This window comes from Balaenoptera acutorostrata, chromosome 19 (assembly GCF_949987535.1).
Source record: "Balaenoptera acutorostrata chromosome 19, mBalAcu1.1, whole genome shotgun sequence".
Taxonomy (NCBI): domain Eukaryota; kingdom Metazoa; phylum Chordata; class Mammalia; order Artiodactyla; family Balaenopteridae; genus Balaenoptera; species Balaenoptera acutorostrata.
Window position 1 is genome coordinate 61719895 of NC_080082.1, and position 23734 is coordinate 61743628.

Here is a 23734-nt window from a genome sequence, read left to right on the forward strand (position 1 = left end):
GTACTCATAATTTTCCTTCTGGACTCAAAAGAACTTACAAACTCTCATGGGGTCCAACACAGTCTCCATACAATCTGTATTAACTCATCCTAGTATAAAATACGAGAAAACATTCTACTTCTAATAAATCATGCCTGAGGGAAAACTACATATATTTTCCTTCACCGTGACCACAGACCAGACACTGTCATCTCCAAAAAACTATATATAAAAGAAAGATGTTTCCAATGGTGCACATGCCCCAGTGATGCCCCCAAATCTCCCACGGAAACACCCCAAATTCTCTTTTGTACCTTTCACAGTGCATCTAAAACTTTCTTCATTTGGGACCCAAAATACTAAAAAATACCAAAGATAACTCACAACATGATCACTGAAATTTTCCCTGTATTACTCTAACAATTGCACAATGATTCTAGACCATCCAAAAGACCCAAGAGAAGTCACCTGTGGAGTGGAGGCTGTAGGGCACCCTCTAGGTGAATAGCCTGAGGACAAGGCACCCATCCTCCTGCACCCAAAGATCCCCATGGGCTCAGCTCAGGCCATACTTCTCACAACACTGGAGAAAAATGTTCTTCTCTGCCTAAATCCACTGCCTTCTTTCTTCCCGAGGTATGACCATGAACTATCCGAATAAACCAATGCATGGAAACCTCAGTGTCAGCAGCTGGGTCCCAGGGAACCTGAGCTAAGACACCCTGGCACCTCAAACCATGCAACGCACCCCACAACTACCCATAAACCCAATTCCAGGTGCTCCAGCCAGAACTGAGACATCCCTTGCCACAGACCCCTTGAGACCAAAGGGACAGCTGAACACACCATTCATGGGGCTCATCTTGATGCCCGCCCTTGCTGCCATATCCAGCCTATAGAACCCTACTGGGCCCCCTTCAATTTCCCCATTTTTCTACCTCTCCTCATGCAAACACGGGCAAAGAGGGCTAAAAGGCACAAGTATCTGTCTGCAGAGGCATCGCAACAGGAATATTCACAAGAAACCATCCAAAGGACGCTGGGCGTTCAGTATGAAGGTCAAGAAGTTGACCCCCTCCTGGGAAAATTTACCAGCAACTGGGGACGTTATGGACTTCAGTTACAAAGGCATTTGAATTCAGTGAGGAAGTCTCAAAGAGAGAGGGTCCCCAGGTCTCTTGTCTCCTGTTCTCCCAACTCACAGGTAATTAAAAGATTAATTAGGGGCTTCCCTGGTGGCGCAGTGGTTGAGAGTCTGCCTGCCAGTGCAGGGGACACGGGTTCCAGCCCTGGTCTGGGAAGATCCCACATGCCACGGAGCAGCTGGGCCTGTGAGCCACAATTACTGAGCCTGCGCGTCTGGAGCCTGTGCTCCGCAACAAGAGAGGCCGCGATAGTGAGAGGCCCGCGCACCGCGATGAAGAGTGGTCCCCGCTTGCCACAGCTGGAGAAAGCCCTCGCACAGAAACGAAGACCCAACACAGCAATCAATCAATAAGAATGTGAATTTCTTTTAAAAAAATAAAAAAAGATTAATTAACCCTAGCTCTTTGACAGGGACTTCCTTCATTCCCCTTAGGTTCTGGATTTATGCCCCCCCTTAGCACAGTGAAATCAGTATCCCTGACTCTGAGCAGATGAAATGCTTGAAGGCAAAACTCCTGTCCCAGGTGGCAGCTGATCCTCGGATGTGCAGAGACCGGAACACCTGGGGGCTACAGGGGAGCAGTGACACAGGAGGCTAAACACGGGGACACCTCAGGACACTGCATGAGGACATCAGATTTGTAGGGCTTTTTACAGCTCCCTACATCTTCTTGCTTTTGAGTAATTAGGTAGCCACATGGGGTAAGGATCAATTAAAGTCGAAATGTCCAAAACAAATATGGGAACCATCCTCGTCACCTACCCTGTTCACCTGGTCTCTCCTGAGGGGAGATTACTCAGCCCAACCCACAGTCCCAGCTTCTAAACACATCCCCAGAGTGAGATGCTGCAGCCATCCTCAGAAGAAGAGGAAAACTGTGCTCTTCAGTGAAGCGAAAATGGGAGACTCCAAATAATCAATGGAGAAGGGCATTTCTCATGAGGGTGATTGATGTAGGGACAATAAAACCATTCAAGTGACAAGAGATTGTCAGGAGCGGGTGGGGAGGCCTCTCTGAGCCCACACCTGAAGGAGTACAAAGGGCCTAACCCATGGTGACTTAAAGGGAGAAGGTAAGAACAGGAACTAAGAGCTGAGACAGAAAAGGTTTTGGTGCTTGGGAACAGAGAAAAGGTGAATGTGACCGGGGCAGAGTGAACCACGAGAAAAGGTTAAGCTCCCAGGATGAGGCTGGAGACCCCGGCAGGGCCCTGAGGATGACACAGGGCTGTGTAGCCAAAATGAGGAGTCAGGATTTTGTCCACAGGACAAACGGTAGCCAGTGGAGGTCTGAGTGTAAGAGTTGAAAATTAAAATTAGGGGCTTCCCTGGTGGTGCAGTGGTTAAGAATCCGCCTGACAAGGCAGGGGACACGGGTTCGAGCCCTGGTCTGGGAAGATCCCACATGCTGCGGAGCAACTAAGCCCGTGTGCCACAACTACTGAGCCTGCATGCCACAACTACTGAAGCCCGTGCGCCTAGAGCCCATGCTCCACAACAAGAGAAGCCACCGCAGTGAGAAGCCTGCGCACCGCAACGAAGAGTAGCCCCCGCTGGCAGCAACTAGAGAAAGCCTGTGCACAGCAACAAAGACCCAATGCAGCCATAAATAAATAAATAAAATAAAATAAATTAAAATTAAAACTCTAAATTCAACTGGGCACTGCCACACACAAACTCACGCCTAACTGGGCCAATCATTTCAAGGGTCTCTGTTGCTCAAATGAAGAATTTCTGGTGGAGTTGCTCACCTCCATGTTACGAGTGGGCTCTCTGAGGCAGTTATGAGAAAGTCTGAGTTGAGTGAACAGAATCAGGTGTAACTGAATTCTGAAAAGGTCACCCGAAGGGTTAAGTGGGCAGAGTTTGTCCTTATTGCTCATCCTATTTAAAACACCATCTATCATGAGTCTGAGCAACGGAAACTTCTCTTTCAAGGTCAGATCACACTGGTACCAAACATTTAATTCTTCTTTTCCAGAAAAATCACATTAAAATAACTTAAAAATACAAGGAGTTTCCAGCTGGCCTAGTGGTTAGGATTCTGGGCTTTCACTGCCCTGGCTCGGGTTCAATCCCTGGTCAAGGAACGGAGATCCTGAAAGCCGTGCGGCGTGGCCACTGCCAAAGCACAGCTGTTGGCGCAGAAAACACTGTAAGGGGTCAGCTTAGAAATAAGCTCCCAGCCAACTTCTTCATCATGAACAGAGAGGCTCTGCTGGAAGCTTCCAAGTCAATCTCGTCCATCCTTCATCGTCTGTACAGAACAGTTAAGAGGGACCTGAGGGAAAAATCTTCCTATCATCTCACAGCTGACTATTTTAACACATCACAGAAAAAGCAAGGAAACAAAATATAAGGCTAACTGGCTAAACTTGATTTTGAATGTTAATATAAAAGATCATTGACATCTTTGCCAAGTACACATCAAAATAGACAATTATTTACTATTCACCAAAGAACTTTTCCAAGAGATAAGATAAAGAGGAACACACAGATACCAAATAAACCTCAAAAATAATTTAAAGGGAAATAACTTGTGAATTATTTTTCATCTAAAAATTCTGGTGTCAAAGTTTTAAATACTCGAGAATATAACATATTTAGAAAAGAATAACATGAGTAGATTATAGAAGGCACCAGAGCTTATTTCAGAAGTTAGTAATTATTTATAGAAAAGTAGACATTGAATATACTGACTTATCTCAAGCTCTAAATAATTAAATATACACAAATGAGATCGAAAAAGTAAAGCCTGCACAAAAAAACAACACTTTTCACATTCACTTAAAGAGGCACCAGGTGGTGACAGTCATTTCTTGCCCAACTTCTCCTCTACTCCACGCCAGGAAAAGGGAAGGGGGTGATCCACAAATGTCTGAGTGAAGTCACTCCTCCCTGGATGAACAGCTATTACAAAACGATGTTATCTTCTTCTTTTTTTTTAAATTTAATGTTTACCTTACATTGGAGTATAGTTGATTTACCATGTTGTGTTACTTTCAGGTGTACACCAAAGTGATTCAGTTATATATATACACATATCCATTCTACTTCAGATTCTTTTCCCATATAGGTTATTACAGAATACTGAGAAGAAGTTCCCTGTGCTACACAGTAGGTCCTTGTTGATTATTTTGTATATATATATATTTTTTTTTGGCTGTGTTGGGTCTTCGTTGCTGTGCGCGGGCTTTCTCTAGTTGCAGTGAGCGGGGGCTACTCTTCATTGCGGTGCGCGGGCTTCTCATTGTGGCGGCTTCTCTTGTCACGGAGCACGGGCTCTAGGCTTGCGAGCTTCAGTAGTTGTGGCTCGCAGGCTCTAGAGCGCAGGCTCAGTAGTTGTGGCGCACGGGCTTAGTTGCTCCGCGGCATGTGGGATCTTCCCGGACCAGGACTCGAACCCATGTCCCCTGCATTGGCAGGCGGATTCTTAACCACTGCGCCACCAGGGAAGTCCCCAATTATTTTATATATATCAGTGTATATATATTAATCCCAAACTCCTAATATATCCCTCCACACCCGACCTTTTCCCTTTGGTAACCATAAATTTGTTTTCTAAGTCTGTGAGTTTGTTTCTGTCTTGTAAATAAATTCATTTGTATCATTTTTTTAGATTCCACATAAAAGTGATATATTTGTCATATGATATGACAAATGATAAGTCAAATGATGTATGTCTTTCTCTGACTTACTTCACTTAGTATGATAATCTCTAAAAATACAGAGATTATCAGAAATAATCTCAGAAATACAAAGGATCATAAGAGACTACTACAAGCAACTATATGCCAATGGACAAATTCCTAGAAAGGTACAATCTTCCCAGTCTGAACCAGGAAGAAATCGTAAATATGAAGACACCAATCACAAGTACTGAAATTGAAACTGTGATTTAAAAACTTCCGACAAACAAAAGTCCAGGACCCGATGGCTTCACAGGCAAATTCTATCAAACACTTAGAGAAGAGTTAACACCTAACCTTCTGAAACTATTCCAAAAAATTGCAGAGGCAGGAACACTCCCAAACTCATTCTATGAGGCCACCATCACCCTGATACCAAAACCAGACAAAGATGCCACGAAAAAAAAAAAGAAAATTACAAGCCAATATCACTGATGAACATAGACACAAAAATCCTCCACAAAATACTAGCAAACCGAATCCAACAATACATTAAAAGGATCATACACCATGATCAAGTGGGATTTAACCCAGCGATGCAAGGATTTTTCAATATCTGCACATCAATCAATACACCACATTAAAATGAAGTTAGGGACTTCCCTGGTGGTGCAGTGGTTAAGAATCCGCCTGCCAATGCAGGGGACATGTGTTCCAGCCCTGGTCCGGGAAGATCCCACATGCCGCAGAACAACTAAGCCCGTTCACCACAACTACTGAGCCTGCGTGCCACAACTACTGAAGCCCGTGCACCTAGAGCCCGTGCTCCGCAACAAGAGAAGCCACCACAATGAGAAGCCCACTCACCGCAACTAGAGAAAGCCCGCGAGCAGCAATGAAGACCCAACGCAGCCATAAATAAATAAATAAATAAATAAATGAAGTTATCTTCTGATACAAATAATTACTAAATGCACAAATCTTATAAAGTTTTGCAATTGTCATCCTCATCTGTAAACCTAAGCAAATTTTATATTTACTATATTCTAAAGCCACAAATCAGCATATCACAACTTAACCATCCATATCGACACAATTCACCATCCATCTGGATCCAGTTTCCCCAACACTACCTGCACTACTGTGCGTTTCCATTTCATTCTCTTTATCTTTCTCCCTTTTTCTATTCTGTCTCTGTTTTTCTTCCCCTCTACTCTGCTGCTGTTCTTGTTACGGATCAGGATTTTTGGGCTCTTTTATCAATAGAAATTGCTAAGAGTCCAGACAAGAAATTCAGGCAAGGCTTTATTGGGACTCATGCAGCAACAAGTAACAGGATCCCTTGCTCACTCCCAGGGTCGCGGGGCAAGTTTGTCCCTTACATGGAGTGAGGGTAGGGGTGGGCCCAGGGGTCAGGCTGGAGGGGTGTGCAGGGTGCATGCACAGTATCCTGTTTTTGCACCCAACACCTCAGAAGTGGCAACTGGGTTTTTAGTTTCTTTGTATATTGTTTATAATTTGCCCCAACTGCTCATGCACACAGCTATTTTTAGTTCCTTCTAGTTTCTTTGTATTCTGTTGCAAAGAAACAACAGGAGATGTTTGTCCAGGTGTAAGCACTGCAGCAAAGGTTGCCAGGTCCCAGATCCCAAACTGTCTCATTCCTGCCCTCCTATATCGACCCTCACATGTGTCCAGTCCACTCTGCAACTTGTTTCCCCTCTTACGGCTCTTTCCCAAAACCTTTCTGATTACCCTAAATCTCTAGATATTCGAGCCTCTTTCTTCCCCCATCTCTGCTCCCTCTCTGCCCTTGGGTTACACGCCTTCTATCCCTGTTATGCTGTCCCCACTCTCTAGCACCCCCAGGTGGCCATGCTTCTTTCCTGCTCGTTTTCTTCCTCTGCTCCTAAAATCTTTGTTTCTTCTGTCTCTCCAGGCACCATGTTGCTCTGAAGGCCAAGGTTCCAACTCTTTTGTCTCCCGCCGCCACGCTATGTGTTGCCTCTCCACTGTTACCCCCCTCCTGCCAATGATCCCAGGCCCCTCCCACTATGTTGCTCTCCAATCCCGCAGATCCTATTTTAATTACTTCTATATTTTATCACAGTGCAAGACTGTCAAGGCTAAATTTATTTTATGTTACTATTCCTCTGCAAGATCCTCAGCCATCGTTCACGTTCCCTTCGATTCGCCCTCATTCTTTTCTCCTCAGTTTTTCTCCTTCTCTCTCAGTCACTCTGTCTCTGCTTCTCCTGATCCCCCTGCCCCACATATTTAGTGGGATGGAGAATAAACAAGATGCCCAGCTACTGGAAGAGACCATTTGGAATTTGGAACGGAAGAACAGTGGGTGTCACACGTCCGGCCCAGGTCACCTCCCCCTATGCGGGGTGAGGGGAAGGGCTGACTACGAAGGGGAGGCCGGGGGAGCTGAAGGACCGGCCTGAGGAGACGCGAGGACAGAGGGGCGGGGAGGGAGGGAGGGGGTCTCCTGAGAGGGTCGGGCTCTCCAGAACCCCAGGACCGGGGAGAAGACGCCGGCTCTCCGGGAGCGGGGCGGCCGGCGCTGCCCTCCAGAGGCCGAGGGGGCGAGGATGGGGGAGGGGGGCGAGGATGGGGGAGGGGGGCGCGAATCCACCTCGCGTAAGAGGACTTTACATGGCGCTATCAGAGACGGTAAAGGGTTCTAAACAGGAAAATGTCGCGAAAGTCGGTGTCTACATGGACCGAAGGCAGAAAAGCCAAGGGCAGGGACCAGCCTCAGAGCGATTTCAAACCTAAATGAAAAGATTCGCGACCTGTAACAGCGACGTCTGGATTTACTCGGGTGCGACGGCCCGGTGCTATAGTCTCTCCCAAATCCCTAAGGACAGAATAAAGGGGACCGCGCGGCATAGCCTTACACTACAAACAAACCTACTTTTTAAAATGAGACGTTTACTGCGATTCTGGTTAAAGAGTGAACTGCGTGCGAAGCGATGAGGCGGGACTTCCAGGGGCGGAACTGGGCGGGGCGCTACTGGCGTGGGGCGGGGCGAGGAGGGAGCCCAGGTCAGCGCAAGGAACCCGGGAGGGCGGATTGGTGGTGAAGGTGCTTCATCTTATCTTGACCTACTTACTTTAAGTGACTATCTGTAACAGTTTTAAGGTAAAAGCTTAAAATTCTGTAGGCCTGTTACTTCAGAGGCTAAGATGGTCCCTCTTAAGATGAAAACGATTTCAATAAAAAGCTGTTTTTGCCAGCAGGTTGCTTACATGCCCTCCTTGTGAGATGGAAGCAATTCAGTGGCCTGGAAACTTGGGTCTCCAAGTTGTTGATGTGGGGCGGTGGTTGGATCCAGGAACATTTCCTTGTTAAGGATTAATTTAAGCAGTTTAAGGAAATAAGAACTGGATGTGACTCTTACGAACTTGGACGACAGTTAGAAAACTCTCCCTGAGTAGTAGGAGCTATTTCATACACCCTAAAGAATAGCTTTTCCGTTTCTATTCCTCATTCAAGCAGGAAGCCAAATTCAACACTCTGCTCTGGTCCACAGACTCACGGACAACACCTGGGGTCTGAGACTGGAGGACTAAGGCATGTGAAGCTTATCACATCATCAAAGAAATAAGCTGATGAGAAGAAGTAAGCTGCTCTTTACTGAAGTGATGAAGGGTCTTGCATTTTCTGTGACCTGGGAAAGAGAACTGCGCGTGTTCTCTTCACATGCGCATGTACACAGAACACACATGAGGATGAACTGGGTATTACATTAAAACGCTTCCAATGCAGACCTACCTGCTGGAATGTCCTCAGGTAATGTCACGTGAGGACCCGTTGAGAATGTAGTGAATCTAAATTGGCAAACAATAATCGAGCTCAATTATCCAAGAAATAATCCAAAAAACAATCTTTTTTCCACATCAACAGTGTTGGGGAAATAGAATTACAAACAAAACCAGAATCTCCTGACCCAGAAATTTCCTCCACGTAGGCAGAATAGAAAGAAAACAGCTTTATTATTGAATACTCTATAACCAACCAGCGTATGATGGGGATCACAGACGTCACTAACGGACTGCAAAGACACAAAGAAATCCCACCCTTTTATGTGAACTACCACTTACATGATTCCGATAAACAAGAACTGGTACGCAAGTAAAAGGATTTGACAGCACCATTGGTGACACCTAGTTCATCTTTTTTTTTTTTAATAAATTTATTTATCTTTGGCTGCGTTGGGTCTTCTTGCTGCCCGTGGGCTTTCTCTAGTTGCAGCGAGCAGGGGCTATTCTTCTTTGGGGTGCGGGGCGTCTCATTGCGGTGGCCCCTCCCATTGCGGGGCACAGGCTTGGGGCACTCGGGCTTCAGTAATTGTGGCTCATGGGCTCTAGAGCGCAGGCTCAGTAGTTGGGGCACACGGGCTTAGTTGCTCTACAGCATGTGGGCTCTTCCCGGACCAGGGTTCGAACCCGTGTCCCCTGCATTGGCAGGCGGATTCTTAACCACTGTGCCACCAGGGAAGCCCCTAACTGATTTTTGACTAAGGTAACAAGGCAATTCAATGAAGGGAGGATTTTCAAAAACTAGTGCTCATCAAGAAAATAATCCTGGGACTTCCCTGGTGGTGCAGTGGTTAAGAATCCGCCTGCTAATGCAGGGAACGCGGGTTCGAGCCCTGGTCCGGGAAGATCCCACATGCCGTGGAGCAACTAAGCCCATGCGCCCCAACTACTGAGCCTGCATTCTAGAGCCCACGAGCCACAGCTACTGAAGCCCATGCACCTAGAGCCTGTGCTCTTCAACAAGAGAAAGCCCGTGCACAACAATGAAGACCCAATGCAGCCAAAAATAAATAAATAAATTTACTTTAAAAAAAAAAGAATCCTAGCAGGGGAAAAAAACCTCCATTTAAACTTCATACCTATACAAATATTAGATCAAAATTAAACTAATGTAAAATTATAAAACTTTTATAAGAGATTTAGGAAAAACACTGCAGAATAAAATCTTCAGTATCTCAAACTTGGGTAGGGTTCCTAGACATCACAAAAGAGCATGACCCATTTTTTAAAAATGGATTTACTGGACTACAACTAAATTTAAAAAGGTTTGATCCATGAAAAACCATGTTAAGAGGACAAAAAGAAAAACTATAAAATAATGTAGAATATTTTGCATACCACATATCTGCCAAGGGGAATATATGTACAATATACAAGGAATTCTAAATCCATAACATTAAAAAAAAATCTAATTAGAAAACAGGCAAAAAGAGGGGCGTTCCCTGGTGGCCTAGTGGTTAGGATTCAAGGCTTTCACTGCCATAGCCCAGGTTCAGCCCTGGTAGGGGAACTGAGATCCTGCAAGCCACGCAGTACAGCACAATCCAAAAAAAGAAAAGCAAATGGGCAAAAAGAACAAAGGACAGTTCCCTGAAGCAGATATACAGAGAAAAAGTAGGAAAAGGAAAATATTTTCAACATCGGCATCCAGCAATTGTGACACCTCCACATTTTCTGATTCCTCCACGTCTGCCATCAGAGGTCATGGTAAAAGACCTACTACACTCTGGTGATGTTCATTAGGAACCTGTAATTATCTGTGGGAACTGGCAACTGGGAACAAGGTTTTTCAGAAACATTCTAAGCTCACCAAGTCTGCACTATCATTGTACAGTAGTGGAATTGATGTTGCAGTACTAGGAGAGGGAATTTCAGAATCACAAACATATCTCAGGGACCGGCTGGATCTCTCACTCACCAACATTCATACAGAGCCTACAGTCTGGTAGCAGGAAGGAATCAGCTGAGTATTTTGCTGTTTCAGACTAAGAGGCAGTCTGTATGGGGTTTGCTGTTTCAGACTAAGAGGCAGTCTGTATGGGGAAAAGGAGTAACGCTCACATCTCAAACAGGGATTTCTCTAGGTTAATAACTTTTCCAGGGGCACAGACACAAACTTACAAGTAATAATTCCTGAGAAAGGAGCTGAGTTTTGGAGATAATCTTCAGGTCCTAAAAGCCACTCTAGTCCCTGACTGCTACTCACATAACTTAACGTAATGCTCACTGACGGTGGTTGTTGATGTTTTATCTATGTAGCATTTAATCTGATATTAAATATACACATGGGGGCTTCCCTGGTGGCGCAGTGGTTGAGAATCTACCTGCCAATGCAGGGGACACGGGTTCGAGCCCTGGTCTGGGAAGATCCCACATGCCGCGGAGCAACTAGGCCCGTGAGCCACAACTACTGAGCCTGCATGTCTGGAGCCCGTGCTCCGCAACAAGAGAGGCCACGATAGTGAGAGGCCCGCGCACCGCGATGAAGAGTGGTCCCCGCTTGCCAAAGCTAGAGGAAGCCCTCGCACAGAAACGAAGACTCAACATAGCAATCAATCAGTCAATCAATCAATCAATCTTTAAAAGAAAATAGGCTTATGGTATTTTTAAAAAAAATTGTCTTAGTGGAAGAAACAGGATTCACCCAGTGTTATGACAAAATCGATTAAATTTTATTACTTCTAACAAGAGACTTATAGTACATTTGGAATAAAACAGTAGCAAAATGTAATGGCAGGTGTTAAATGTGAATAATACACTCACACACGCTATTCTGATTAAATGTTCCTCTAAGAATACTGCTGTCTCCATTTTCCAAGAATAAGACTAATTTTCCTTGAAACATAGATCTATACAATTGCTATTGCCATCCAATGGAGAAAGGGACCATCTTTTCCTCCACATCACATCTACCTGATAATCAGTCCCTGTTAACCTGTCACTCTCCTGCCATGAAAAGCCCAGTCCCTTAATGTCCTGCCTGCTCTGTTCAAGGTCAGTTGGCAGAGCATTCCGTCCTATAACCCACTGTGGCCAATCTATGGAAGGGCGCCCTGAACGTAATGAGTATGATGAGTCATGTCCTAGTTTTACATTATTCTCTGCCGCTCCCTGACGCTAATTCACACACTATTCAATTTGATAATTCAGGGTCCTTGTTTTTCCAGGCAACATGGAAGTGAAGGAACCACACCGAATGAAGTCGGCCCCTTCATCTTATTGACTCCTTTCCAGAAATGATTGTGGAAGGCCTATAGTGAAGGCATAAGATCAACAGATTTCAAACTTCAGGTTGAAAGGCATTAGAAGTAATGTACCCTTATCAAGAAAACTCAAATAATTGACTATTCATACAATGAAGGTAACTGTATGAACATATCTCCTTCGACCTCTCATATAAACATCATGTCATAAGTTTTTAACGTGTTGTGACTTGTAGTGATTCTGCAGTATTTACTATCTCAGAGAACTAAAGACGTATTTATTCCTAGTATGCATTCCCTGATGTGTGGTCTCTTGTAAGTATTGCTCACAAAATTCACCAAATTCATTACATTTGTAAGGATTCTCCCAAATATTAGTTCTTTGGTGACCCCTGAGGACGCAATGTTTCTTAACAGTGTTTATATGGACAGTATACATGTATGAATTCTCTCATTACACCAAAGGTGTAGCTACTTGATGAAAAAATTTACAGCATTCATTACATCTGACAGCTTGTTCTCCAACATGAATCCTCTATGTTCCACATTTTTGATCTTCAGGTACAAGCCTTACCACATATATTGCTTGGTGTAGATTCCCTCCAAATTTTATATTCTGAAGTCTAGTGCACTGTGAGGCCTGGATAATGTTTCAGCCGTGGTATGAATTCCAACTAAAAACTTTGAGACATTCGTTACATTTCTACGATTTCTGTCCAGTATGGATAATCTGGTAAGTGAGGCTTTACCATACTCATAACTGTGCGTGTTTTCTCCCACTATGAATCTCCCATGAATTTAAAGTGTTAATTGTGAATGAACATCTTCCCACACATATCACATTAATATGGTTTCCCTTCTGTATTTATTACTTCATGTATAGTAATCGTCCAGATGTGAGTAAGGTCTTTTCAGTTTTTAACACTCATAAGGTCTCTCTCCAGTATGAATTTTCTGATGACTTGCAAGGATTGCATTTTGACTAAAGACTTTGCCACACTCATTACATTTGTAGGCTGTCTCTCAAGAATGAATTCTCTGATGATGACTTGTAAGGTGTGCTTTTTCACAAAACAACTTGCCACACTCATTACATTGGTAAGGTTTCTCTCCAGTATGAATTCTCCGATGTCTTACCAGATTTGAATTCTGACGGAACACGTTGCCACATACAATCACATTTATATGGACTGTCTCCTGTAGGGACTATCTCATGACCCCTGAGATATGAGCACCAAAGAAAGGTTTTCCCACACTCATTACATTTGTAAGGTTTCTCTCCAGTATGAATTCTCTTATGAACTACAAGTTGTTAACTTGTACTGAAGACCTTGACACATACGTCCCATTTATGTAATGTCTCTTTTGTATGGACTATCTGATGAATCCTGAGAAGTGAGCTTTGACTAAAGGTTTTTCCACACTCATTACATTTGTAAGCTTTCTCTGCTGTATGAATTCTCTGATGACATGAAAGGTGTGAACTTCGACGAAAGCATTTCCCACATACATCACATTGATATGGTTTTGCACCTGTATGGATTCTCTGATGTTCTGTGCAGTGAGAGACACAAGAAAAGGTTTTCCAACACTCATTATATCTGTATGGTTTCTCTCCAGTATGGATTCTCTGATGAGTTGTAAGGTATGATTTTTGGATAAAGACTTTTCCATAAACATCACATTTATGTGATTTCTCTGCTGTATGGATGGTCTGATGTCTATTTAGGTATGATATCTGAAGAAAGGTCTTCCCGCACTTATTACATTTGAAAGGTCTTTCCCTGTGTGCTTTCTGGCCGTGTGTCATTATTTTTTTTTTTTTTTAATTATTTATTTATTTATTTATGGCTGTCTTGGGTCTTCGTTTCTGTGCGAGGGCTTTCTCCAATTGTGGCAAGTGGGGACCACTCTTCATCGCAGTGCGCAGGCCTCTCACTATCGCGGCCTCTCTTGTCGCGGAGCACAGGCTCCAGACACGCAGGCTCAGTAATTGTGGCTCACGGGCCCAGCTGCTCTGCGGCATGTGGGATCTCCCCAGACCAGGGCTCGAACCCGTGTCCCCTGCAGTGGCAGGCGGATTCTTAACCACTGCGCCACCAGGGAAGCCCGTGTGTCATTATTGAAGCGTGCTTAAAATCACTCCGATATATATTAGAAATGCTGGTTTGGACACTAGAAGAAACTCCTTGAAGTGGTGAAAATGAGGAACTACAGTTAATATTCTTGTCAGCTTGATTAAATTCATCAATTTTCTCTTCACTTTAAAAATATGCAGTTTGGGACTTCCCTGGTGGCACAGTGGTTAAGAATCTGCCTGCCAATGCAGGGCACACGGGTTCGAGACCTGGTCCGGGAAGATCCCACATGCCGCAGAGCAACTAAGCTCGTGCGCCACAACTATTGAGCCTGCGCTCTAGAGCCCACAAGCCACAACTTCTGAAGCCTGCACGCCTAGAGCCCAAGCTCTGCAACAAGAGAAGCCACTGCAATGAGAAGCCCACGCACCGCAACGAAGAGAAGCCCCCGCTCGCCGCAACTAGAGAAAGCCCACATGCAGCAATGAAGACCCAACGCAGCCAAAAATTAATTAATTATTTTTTAAAAACTGAGGAGAAAAGAATATTATACTGTACATATATTCGCCTACATACTATAAATAAGCAAATGCTAAAGAACACACAATATATTGTAAAACTAAATAAACCAAAAATGGCTTATCTAATGAATTACCTAAATAAGTGGAAGTTAAGAATTGGGAGACAAATATAGCATAAAGAAAGTGAAGAATTTGATGAAACAATTAAAAAAAAATTTTTTTCTAAATACCTTCTATAAAACAATATACCCATGAAGAAGTATAAAACATTCTGAAAGGCCATGATATGTAAATCAAACTAAAATATTTGTAAATGAAATTTTCTGCAGTTATAGTAACAATGAATGAATACTGCAATTCACTACCTACGCAGTGCACTTAAATATCCAGTTCATTGGCTCCAAATCACATGTAATAAAGAGTGAGCAATTTGCAACTTTATTAATAGGGTCAGAAACAATGTTGTTGAGAATAAAGTGCAACAGAAAAGCATACAAGATATAATGCAAACAAAGGATGTCATAATAAACATTACAGAATATTAATTTTTTTATACAATAGTAACTTTTGAGCCTTTACCATAAAACATGCAGTATTCTAAGCCATCTAACAATACTAAATTCTTTTAAAGGCTTGAGGAAAATTATCACAATTTTTCAGTTAAGGGAAACAGACTCACAGGTTTATGTACATGACCCCAATTGACAAAGAAACTAGTGAGACAACCAGGATTTGAACCTGGACCTACAGTCTGAGAAAACATACTCTTAACCATGACCACCCACCCAAACAGTGTACATTACAAACTATTACCAAAAAATTAGGAGTTTAGAAAGAAAACTTCAAGAAAGATGCAATAAGAAATGAGCTGTGTAAGTAATAATGTTATTCAGCCAACCCTCCTGGAAATGGATTCTGAGTCATCATGGCTGCACTTACTTATTTAGGTCCTGTCACGAAAAAGTTGTTCAATGAATGAAGACAGGTTATTTTTACAGTGTATTTTTACATGTGGAAGATGGAGGGATGGGTGAAGATGTCCTGTGGAAACTGGGAAGTTCCAGAGAACAACTTAAATATGCTAGGAATGAGTGTTTCCATCCACATCAAGATACCATGTAAGGAAAGCTAAGGACTGAGAAAGGGCCTGAGTGGCATGCAGGGTATATGCATATGTGGGAGCACAGCTTGTGACTGCATATCTGTGTGAATACAACTATAAGAGGGCAACTAAAATACTGACCTTAATAGAAAAGAAGAACTGGTTCACCAAGAAGCATACTACTGTCCAATTTTTAACTATGAGATTTTAAAACAAACAGATTGTGATGTTGTAGAGAGAGAACAGGTTTACATCTATTACACTATTTACTATGTCATGTATCCCACTGAATATTCCATAAGCTCCATTTCCATGCATATATTCAATAAAAACATATATAATATTCTAGGTGATTGGGCAAGCATTTTCTGAGCAGAAACCAGAACGAAAAACCAGGAAAAGGCAAACTAAAGCAGGTGGATGAGTTTATTCTGTGCACACACATGCAGACCTAAGTAATTGTACCCACAGTACCATAAAGTAGGGAGACCATGATTTCAGAACGAAGATCCTGGCTGGGTGAGCAGAGCTCATATGGGGAAACAAGGTTAGCAGAAGGTGTTTGCCAAAGTCTGAGCATTTCAAGGATATGATCACATTAGTTAAGAACATGAACAAAAAGAAAGATGTTACTAAAATATTAGTAAGACACTTTAAAAAAAGGAATGTATTGACTTTGGTATATCATAAGTTTATGCTAACACTCTATGTTATTAAACATGACAGCGTTCCTTTAGCTGGCCTCTCTAATTATCAAAAATCATACCAATACATTTTTTAACACAAGCTCTGAAAGGAGGAAAAAAACAATGAGGAACGATGTTAGAAGGATAACAGAACAATAAACCACAGGCACTCATTAACACAAGAGGAACACAAGTCAAAAACAATAAACAAAAAAGACTTTGGGAAAACTCTACAAACCAGTAAAGAAGCTGGAGGACCTAAGAAATTGCCTGTCCCAGAAACGCTAAACCAAAAAGTGTAGGAAAGCTTATGACAATTTCCTGGCCTTTGACTCCCCAGCTCTTTCTTATATATCACTGAGATTGAACTGTAGGAAGCCTCCCAATTCCCGTATGTGCACTCAAGAGGAAATGTAAAACAAAATCACAATGAGATATTACCTCATGCCTGTTAGAATAGCTGTCATCAAAAAGACAAGAGATGACAAGTGTTGTTGAGAATGGGGAAGAAATGGAACTCTAACAACTATATTGGAGAATGTGAATTGGTGCAGCCACTTTGGAAAACACTTTAAGGTTCCTCAAAATATATTTTAAAAAGTATATACCATATAATGCACCAATTGCTCTATGAAATCATTGTCTTAAAAAGATACCTGCACTCCCATGTTCATTACAGCACTATTTACAATAGCTAAGGCTTGAAAACAACCTAAGTGTCCAACAGACAATGGACAAAAAAAAATCTGGTAGATATACAATGTAACAATATTTACTCATGAAAAAGGAGGAAATCAGGTGATCTGTACCAACTCGGTTGGACACTGAATATTTGCTCAGTAAATTATTCAGCAATAAAGACTAATATTGAATGCTCTCACTTATCAGTGGAACCCATTATTAAAAAGAAAAAAAGAGTCAAACTAACAGAAACAGAGTAGGTATTGGGGGTTCGCAGAGTGAGGAGATATTAGTCAAAAGAATAAATTTCCAGTTGTAACTGAATTATAGGAATCAAATGTAGAGTATGGTGATTATAGTTATCAATACTGTGATATATAATTCAAAGTTTTCGAGACAGTAGACCTTAAATGTCCTCACCACACAAAAAATACTATAATTAATGAGTGGATGATGTGTTAAGAAAACTATTGAGGTAACCACTTTGCAATATAAACGTATATCAAATCATCACATGGTACATTTTAAATTTACACCATGTTATAATTTAATTAAATTCCAAAAAAAGCAGGGAAAGAGAAAATACAATAAATACACAAAAGAGGTACTGGTTTACCATGTATGTTTTTTAAATTAAAAAAAGAAAAGAAGAAAATGAAAAGAACTTAGAAGTACATACGCCTAAGGTATCAGAAGGTTAGCAAAAAGAATTAAATTAGATATAAATGAAATACAGAATAAAAACTACAGAAATTAACAACACTACAAGTTGGTTTTCTGATAAGAATAACAAAATTGACAAACTCTTATTGACACTGAATATCAAAAAAAGAGATAAGACCAAAATTATTAAATCAGAAATCAAAGAGGGTACATTACAACAGACTGAAACTGATTCTACAGAAATCAAAAAAACTAGAAGAAAATACTAACACAGTTCTATGCCTAATTTTAGATAACCTAGAATAAATGGATAAATTCTAGGAGAAACACAACCTGCCAAGACAGAAGCATGATGAAATTAAAAATCTAAACAAACCTATAATCTGTAAGGAGATAAATCACTAATCAAAAACCATTCAACATAGGAAAGCCAGATAACTTTACTGCAGAATTCTATGCAACATTTAAAAACAGTTAAGACCAACCTTCCTTAAATCCATCCCCCCAAAATTGAAGAAAATGAAACAGTTCCAAACTCTCTCTCAGGTCAGAATTACTCAAAGACCAAAGTCAGACAAAGACACTACAAGCTAATCTGAGACTAAAGTCACTTATGAATAATGATGGAAATATCATCAATAAAATAGTAAACTAAAATTAATACAACATTAAAATTATTATATACCATGACTAATGGCATATAATTTTGAAATATAAGGATGGTTCAACATATGAAAGAAAAAGACGATATGATCATCTCAATTGATGCAGAAAAAGCAGCTGACAAAAGTCAACAGCATTTCATGATAAAAACACTCAATAAACTAGAAATACAAAAAAGTTACCTCAACATCATAAAGGACATATATTAACAACCTACAGCTAACATCATACTCAGTGGTGAATAACTTAAAGCTTCTCCTCTAAAATCAGGAACAAGTTGAGAATACCTGCCATCACTATTTCTAAAAACATATTACTGCAAGTCCTAGCAAGAACAAAGAGGCAGAAAAAGAGATAAAAGGTATCCAAATAGAAAAAGTAAGCATTACTTTTTCTCTCTGTTGACAAATGACATAATTTAATATGTAGAAAACTCTGAAGGTTCTGCAAAAAAAACCTGCAAGAAAATAATGAAGGAAATCAGAAAAATTACAAGATCTAAAATCAACAGGCAAAAATCAATTGTATTTCTATACATTAACAATGAACAATAAAGAAGGTCAGAAAACAATTTCATTTACAATAAAATAAATTAAATACTCAGAATAACCTTATACAAAAAGGTAAAGATTTGCATACAGTAAACTAAAAACAGACCTGAAAAATACTAGAAAAGACACAAATTAATGCAAAGATATTCCAAGTTGTTGTCTTGGAAGTCAACATTGTCAGGATGTCAGTACTACCCAAAGCATCAACAGAGTCAACCCAATCCCTAGCAAAATCCCAATAGTGTTTCTTGAAGAAATAGATAAATCCATCCTAAGATTCATACACAATCTCAAAAGACTTTCTATAGCAGAAAAAAAGGTGGAAGAGAACAAACATGGAGGTTCCACAATTAATTCAAAATTATGACAAAGCTAAACTAATCAAAGCAGTGCGGTACTGGCACAAAGAGAAACAAGAGAGACCAGTGGAATATAAGACATCAGAAATAAACTCTTGTGTATATGGTCAAATGATGTTCCACAAGAGTATCAGGACTGCTCAATGGGGAAGACAGTCTATTAAACAAAACAAATTGTGGTTCATCATTAAAGGTATCATTCTACTTCATAAGTTCTCTGATTTCAGTGCATAAAAATTGGTGTTGAGGTAGAATGAACAATGGCACACACAAATGACAAAAAATATGGCATCAACAACTGTTTATTCAACAGCCTCACAAATATGAGGATGTGAACTTGGACAATGTTATCGCTAGGAGAAATTCCTACACCATATACTGAGGCCAAAAGAGTCATTAATATATGAGAACAATATTTTCACAGTGGCCTTGAGACATGCATTTGTGACATACCCAGAGAAAACCATAATTCAAAAAGACACATGCACCCCAATGTTCATTGCAGCACTATTTACAATAGCCAGGTCATGGAAGCAACCTAAATGCCCATTGATAGATGAATGGATAAAGAAGATGTGGTACATATATACAATGGAATATTACTCAGCCATAAAAAGGAACGAAATTCGGTCATTTGTAGAGACATGGATGGATCTAGAGACCGTCATACAGAGTAAAGTAAGTCAGAAAGAGAAAAACAAATATCGTATATTAACGCATATATGTGGAACCTAGAAAAATGGTACAGATGAACCAGTTTGCAGGGCAGAAACAGAGACACAGACGTAGAGAACAAACATATGGACACCAAGGGGGGAAAGTGGCGGGGGGGTGGTGGTGGTGTGATGAATTGGGAGATTGGGATTGACATGTATACACTAATATGTATAAAATGGATGACTAATAAGAATCTGTTGTATAAAAAATAAAAAAAATAGGGCTTCCCTGGTGGCGCAGTGGTTGAGAATCTGCCTGCCAATGCAGGGGACACGGGTTCGAGCCCTGGTCTGGGAGGATCCCACATGCCACGGAGCAACTAGGCCCGTGAGCCACAATTACTGAGCCTGCGCGTCTGGAGCCTGTGCGCCGCAACAAGAGAGGCCGCGATAATGAGAGGCCCGTGCACCGCGATGAAGAGTGGCCCCCACTTGCCGCAACTAGAGAAAGCCCTCACACAGAAATGAAGACCCAACACAGCCATAAATAAATAAATAAATAAATAAACCCCCCCAAAAAAATTAAAAATAAAAATAAATAAAAAATAAATAAATAAAATAAAATTCAAAAACAAACAAACAAACAGAAAAACTGAAAAAACTTACTGGTCAGGCTCTTGTGATACTTTCTGTCTTGTACCCTAGAATATGCTGACCACTCTACTAAGTAGCTTCGAGTGGTGATTTTGTACAGAGCAAGAAAATATTACAACATATGAGGGAAAGTATTCTCAGTTCAAGTACTTTCTGTTACCCAGTAAACACATTCCATAGAGAGTACACCAAGAGTTGTCTGTTAACAAAGGGTAGATTATCACAGCAAAGAAACTGGATAAAAATTTAGATACCAGGGCTATCTACTTCAAAAACAAATTGTAGAGGCAAAATCAAGTAAACTTATGAAACTATGAAATCAGGAAGAGTATACATTCCCTGACTAAGTAGAGCAGTAAAAGAGTGGGGAAAACAAACAAGGTATGTGTGTCAGATATTACAGACCTTGAGATGAAACCATTTGCTCTACCTATAGATGCCAAACTAAAAGCCTGAAAGATGCACATATTCACCCCATGAGAGACAGGGGATTAAAAAGACAATCTCTCTGTCCACTGTCCTTACACTTTTCCTAAGTAACAATCACAGAAGATCCAGGGACTTCCCTGGTGGCGCAGTGGTTAAGAATCCACCTGCCAATGCAGGAGACATGGGTTCGAGCCCTGGTCCAGGAAGATCCCACATGCCGTGGAGCAACTAAGCCCATGCGCCACAACTACTGAACCTGCGCTCTAGAGCCCACGTGCCACAACTACCGAAGCCCGCGTGCCTAGAGCCCATGCTCCGCAACAAGAGAAGCCACTGCAATGACAGGCCGGCGCACTGCAACAAAGAGTAGCCCCCCGCTCACCGCAACTAGAGAAAGCCCACGTGCAGCAACAAAAACCCAACTCAGCAAAATAATTAATTAATTAATTAATTAATTTTAAAAATACAATCACAGAAGATCCAATCAGGCTGACTTAGCACTGAAGGACGTGGCAAAAGCAGAACAGAAGAAATGCCTGAGGGATCTACATAACCAGAGAGGGCTTGAAACAGCTCCATGCAGGTTCGGAGGTGCCAGAGGGAATCAAAGAGGAGCTAGTGTTTTCCCATCTTCTCTTTGGGTTTTCTAAGAATATCAAATGGGGATAGAAATGGGAAAGGTCCAGGGATTAGAGTCTTGAGGCATCAGCTCTTCTCTATATGGACGGAAAACAGAGCACCCAATGGAATCATGCCCTGAAGGACAGATGAAGGGGAAAGAGACCCTGATAAAATAGCCCACTTCATGCTCCTCAAAGTCAGGCACCAAGGAGTTCACAGGAGCCAGAGGGCAGTGTTACAGACCATGATAAAGACTTTGCCTTTCTCTCTGTAGGAGGTGCAGTACCAATGGAGGATGAAAGAATACATTTTACATGTTGAAGGACAGAGTGATAAATTACAAAGAAGAAAAATTTACACTCAGCAGTCACAAAAGTAAGTAAATTTCTGTATTTCCATAGATCAATCCAATGAGGGGAGTTTCACAAACACTATGACTACCCAGGCTTTCCCTCTGCCCTTCTTAGCTATCACTTGTGTTCACGTTTTGACACATCCCCAAGCACATTCACATCACTCTCCACAACACAGCGCTCTTTCTCTTGCTACAAAATGGGTAAAACATTCAGATGAGAACTAGAAATTCCTCCATATAGGAAGGAAACATAATTTGCTGTGACTTTTCTAGAAGCCTAGTTCTTTGTTAAGCTAAGGACTGAGGACATTACTGATGGGTCTAGAAAAATAATTCAAAAATTCACCCACTGCTTGCCTCCTTCTGAATACACAAGGAACAGTATAATATGCACAAATGAAGCTCACTTCCTAGAACTCCTAAATCGGAAGCGCATGGGTAGAAAACAGGAAACTGAGAATATTAAGAGTTTGCCATTGGGAATTATAAATACTTCAAGTTCTGGAACAACCCTTCATGGATCACAAAGTGGGCAGACGATCAAAGGAAAAGGTAATTTTAAACCTCTGATGCCACAAGCTGGAGCTTTTCATGTCCAAGTCAACAGGGATTTCAGATCAGTCAAGCAAAACAGGGGCTCCCAAGAGGCACACAGAAAAAATGCAAAGATACCCAAGGGCAGAGCCCAACTTCTAGAGGGAAGTTATCCTCACCCAGGGAGAGCAGGTTCCTGTAGGTCTCCACCATCACGTCCCTGTACAAGGCCCTCTGAGCAGGGTCCAGGCATTCCCACTTCTCCTGAGAGAATTCTATGGCCACATCCTTGAACGTCAACTGTTCCTGAAAGGAAAACACATTTCACAAAGGGGCCATGAGGAGAGTTCTTATTTTCACAAAAAAAGGAGAAGAGGAGAGAGGGGTAAGGATCAATTCATTTAAAGTATGTACTCTGACAGATCCACTTAAATGTATTTGGAGCAAATTATGGGTCTCTAATTTTAATTCCTCATGCTTTTTCATAAAATTATGATATCCTCCAATTAATGTGGACTTTTCATATTTGTGGACAATACATGAAATACAAATAAAATTCAACAATGGCTTGGCTATGCAGAAGTGTTACATATTGTGTTTTACACACTGAGAGATATTCTATATCTACATGACTTACAGTATGATTGCCATCTCAAGAGATGACAAAGTCAGGACGTCCCTGGTGGTCCAGTGGTTAAGACTCCACACTTCCACTATAGGGGGCACGGGTTCAGTCCTTGGTTGGGGAACTAAGAACCTGCATGCCACGAGGCGCAGCCAACAGTTAAAAAAAAAAAGAGCGATAACAAAGTTCACAGTGGATTTTTTAAAAAATGAAAATATTAAATGACAATGAATAAGAATAGCAATGACTTAAGGTATGGGAATATTTCCTATATGTTAAGCATTACTCTAAATGCTTCATTGGTAAACAACTTTTTGTAAACATCATAGCTCATTAGAAAGATCTGTTCCCATCTTTCAGAGGAGAACACTGTCAGAGACACTCTTGAGACACTCAACTTGGGTCAAGAAGCTAAGAAGTGACACAGCAAAGCACTTGAACTAACGTGTCTGAGCTGTGGAATGAAAGCTAAAAAAGCAGAAAGTTAAGTAACAGACCATTGAAGGTACACTGACAGAGGGTTCCCTGAGAAAACTTGAGTCAAGTTCAAGGTGAATAAGATGGAAGAGCATAAACGGTCATTATACATGTGGGCACACAAACACAGGCACATAAAGTGTTAGGAATCTTACTACTATTTAAACCATTAAAAGAATACTGTAGAGAAAACTCAAGGCCAGGGAATATATATTTATGATATACTTTCAACTGCAAAAAGATGTAAAACATAGTTATGAAATTGTGATGTCTGTTATCAAAGCCACAGA

General features: G+C 41.3%; 2 protein-coding genes across 2 annotated transcripts in view; both read right to left on the minus strand.

The window, feature by feature from the left end:
* Nucleotides 1–22646, minus strand: part of LOC103015206 (zinc finger protein OZF-like) — a 64069-nt gene extending 41423 nt beyond the window's left edge. Inside the window, exon 1 of the mRNA XM_028165911.2 lies at nt 22522–22646. Coding sequence (XP_028021712.2) covers nt 22522–22595 — 74 coding nt within the window. The 5' untranslated portion in view covers nt 22596–22646. The remainder of the gene's footprint in view (nt 1–22521) is intronic.
* LOC130705669 (heterogeneous nuclear ribonucleoprotein A1-like 3) overlaps nt 1–22652 on the minus strand; it is a 33814-nt gene extending 11162 nt beyond the window's left edge. Inside the window, exon 1 of the mRNA XM_057533621.1 lies at nt 22522–22652. The gene's annotated coding sequence lies outside the window, so the exon portion shown is untranslated. The remainder of the gene's footprint in view (nt 1–22521) is intronic.
* Between the last annotated feature and the right edge of the window lie 1082 nt (nt 22653–23734).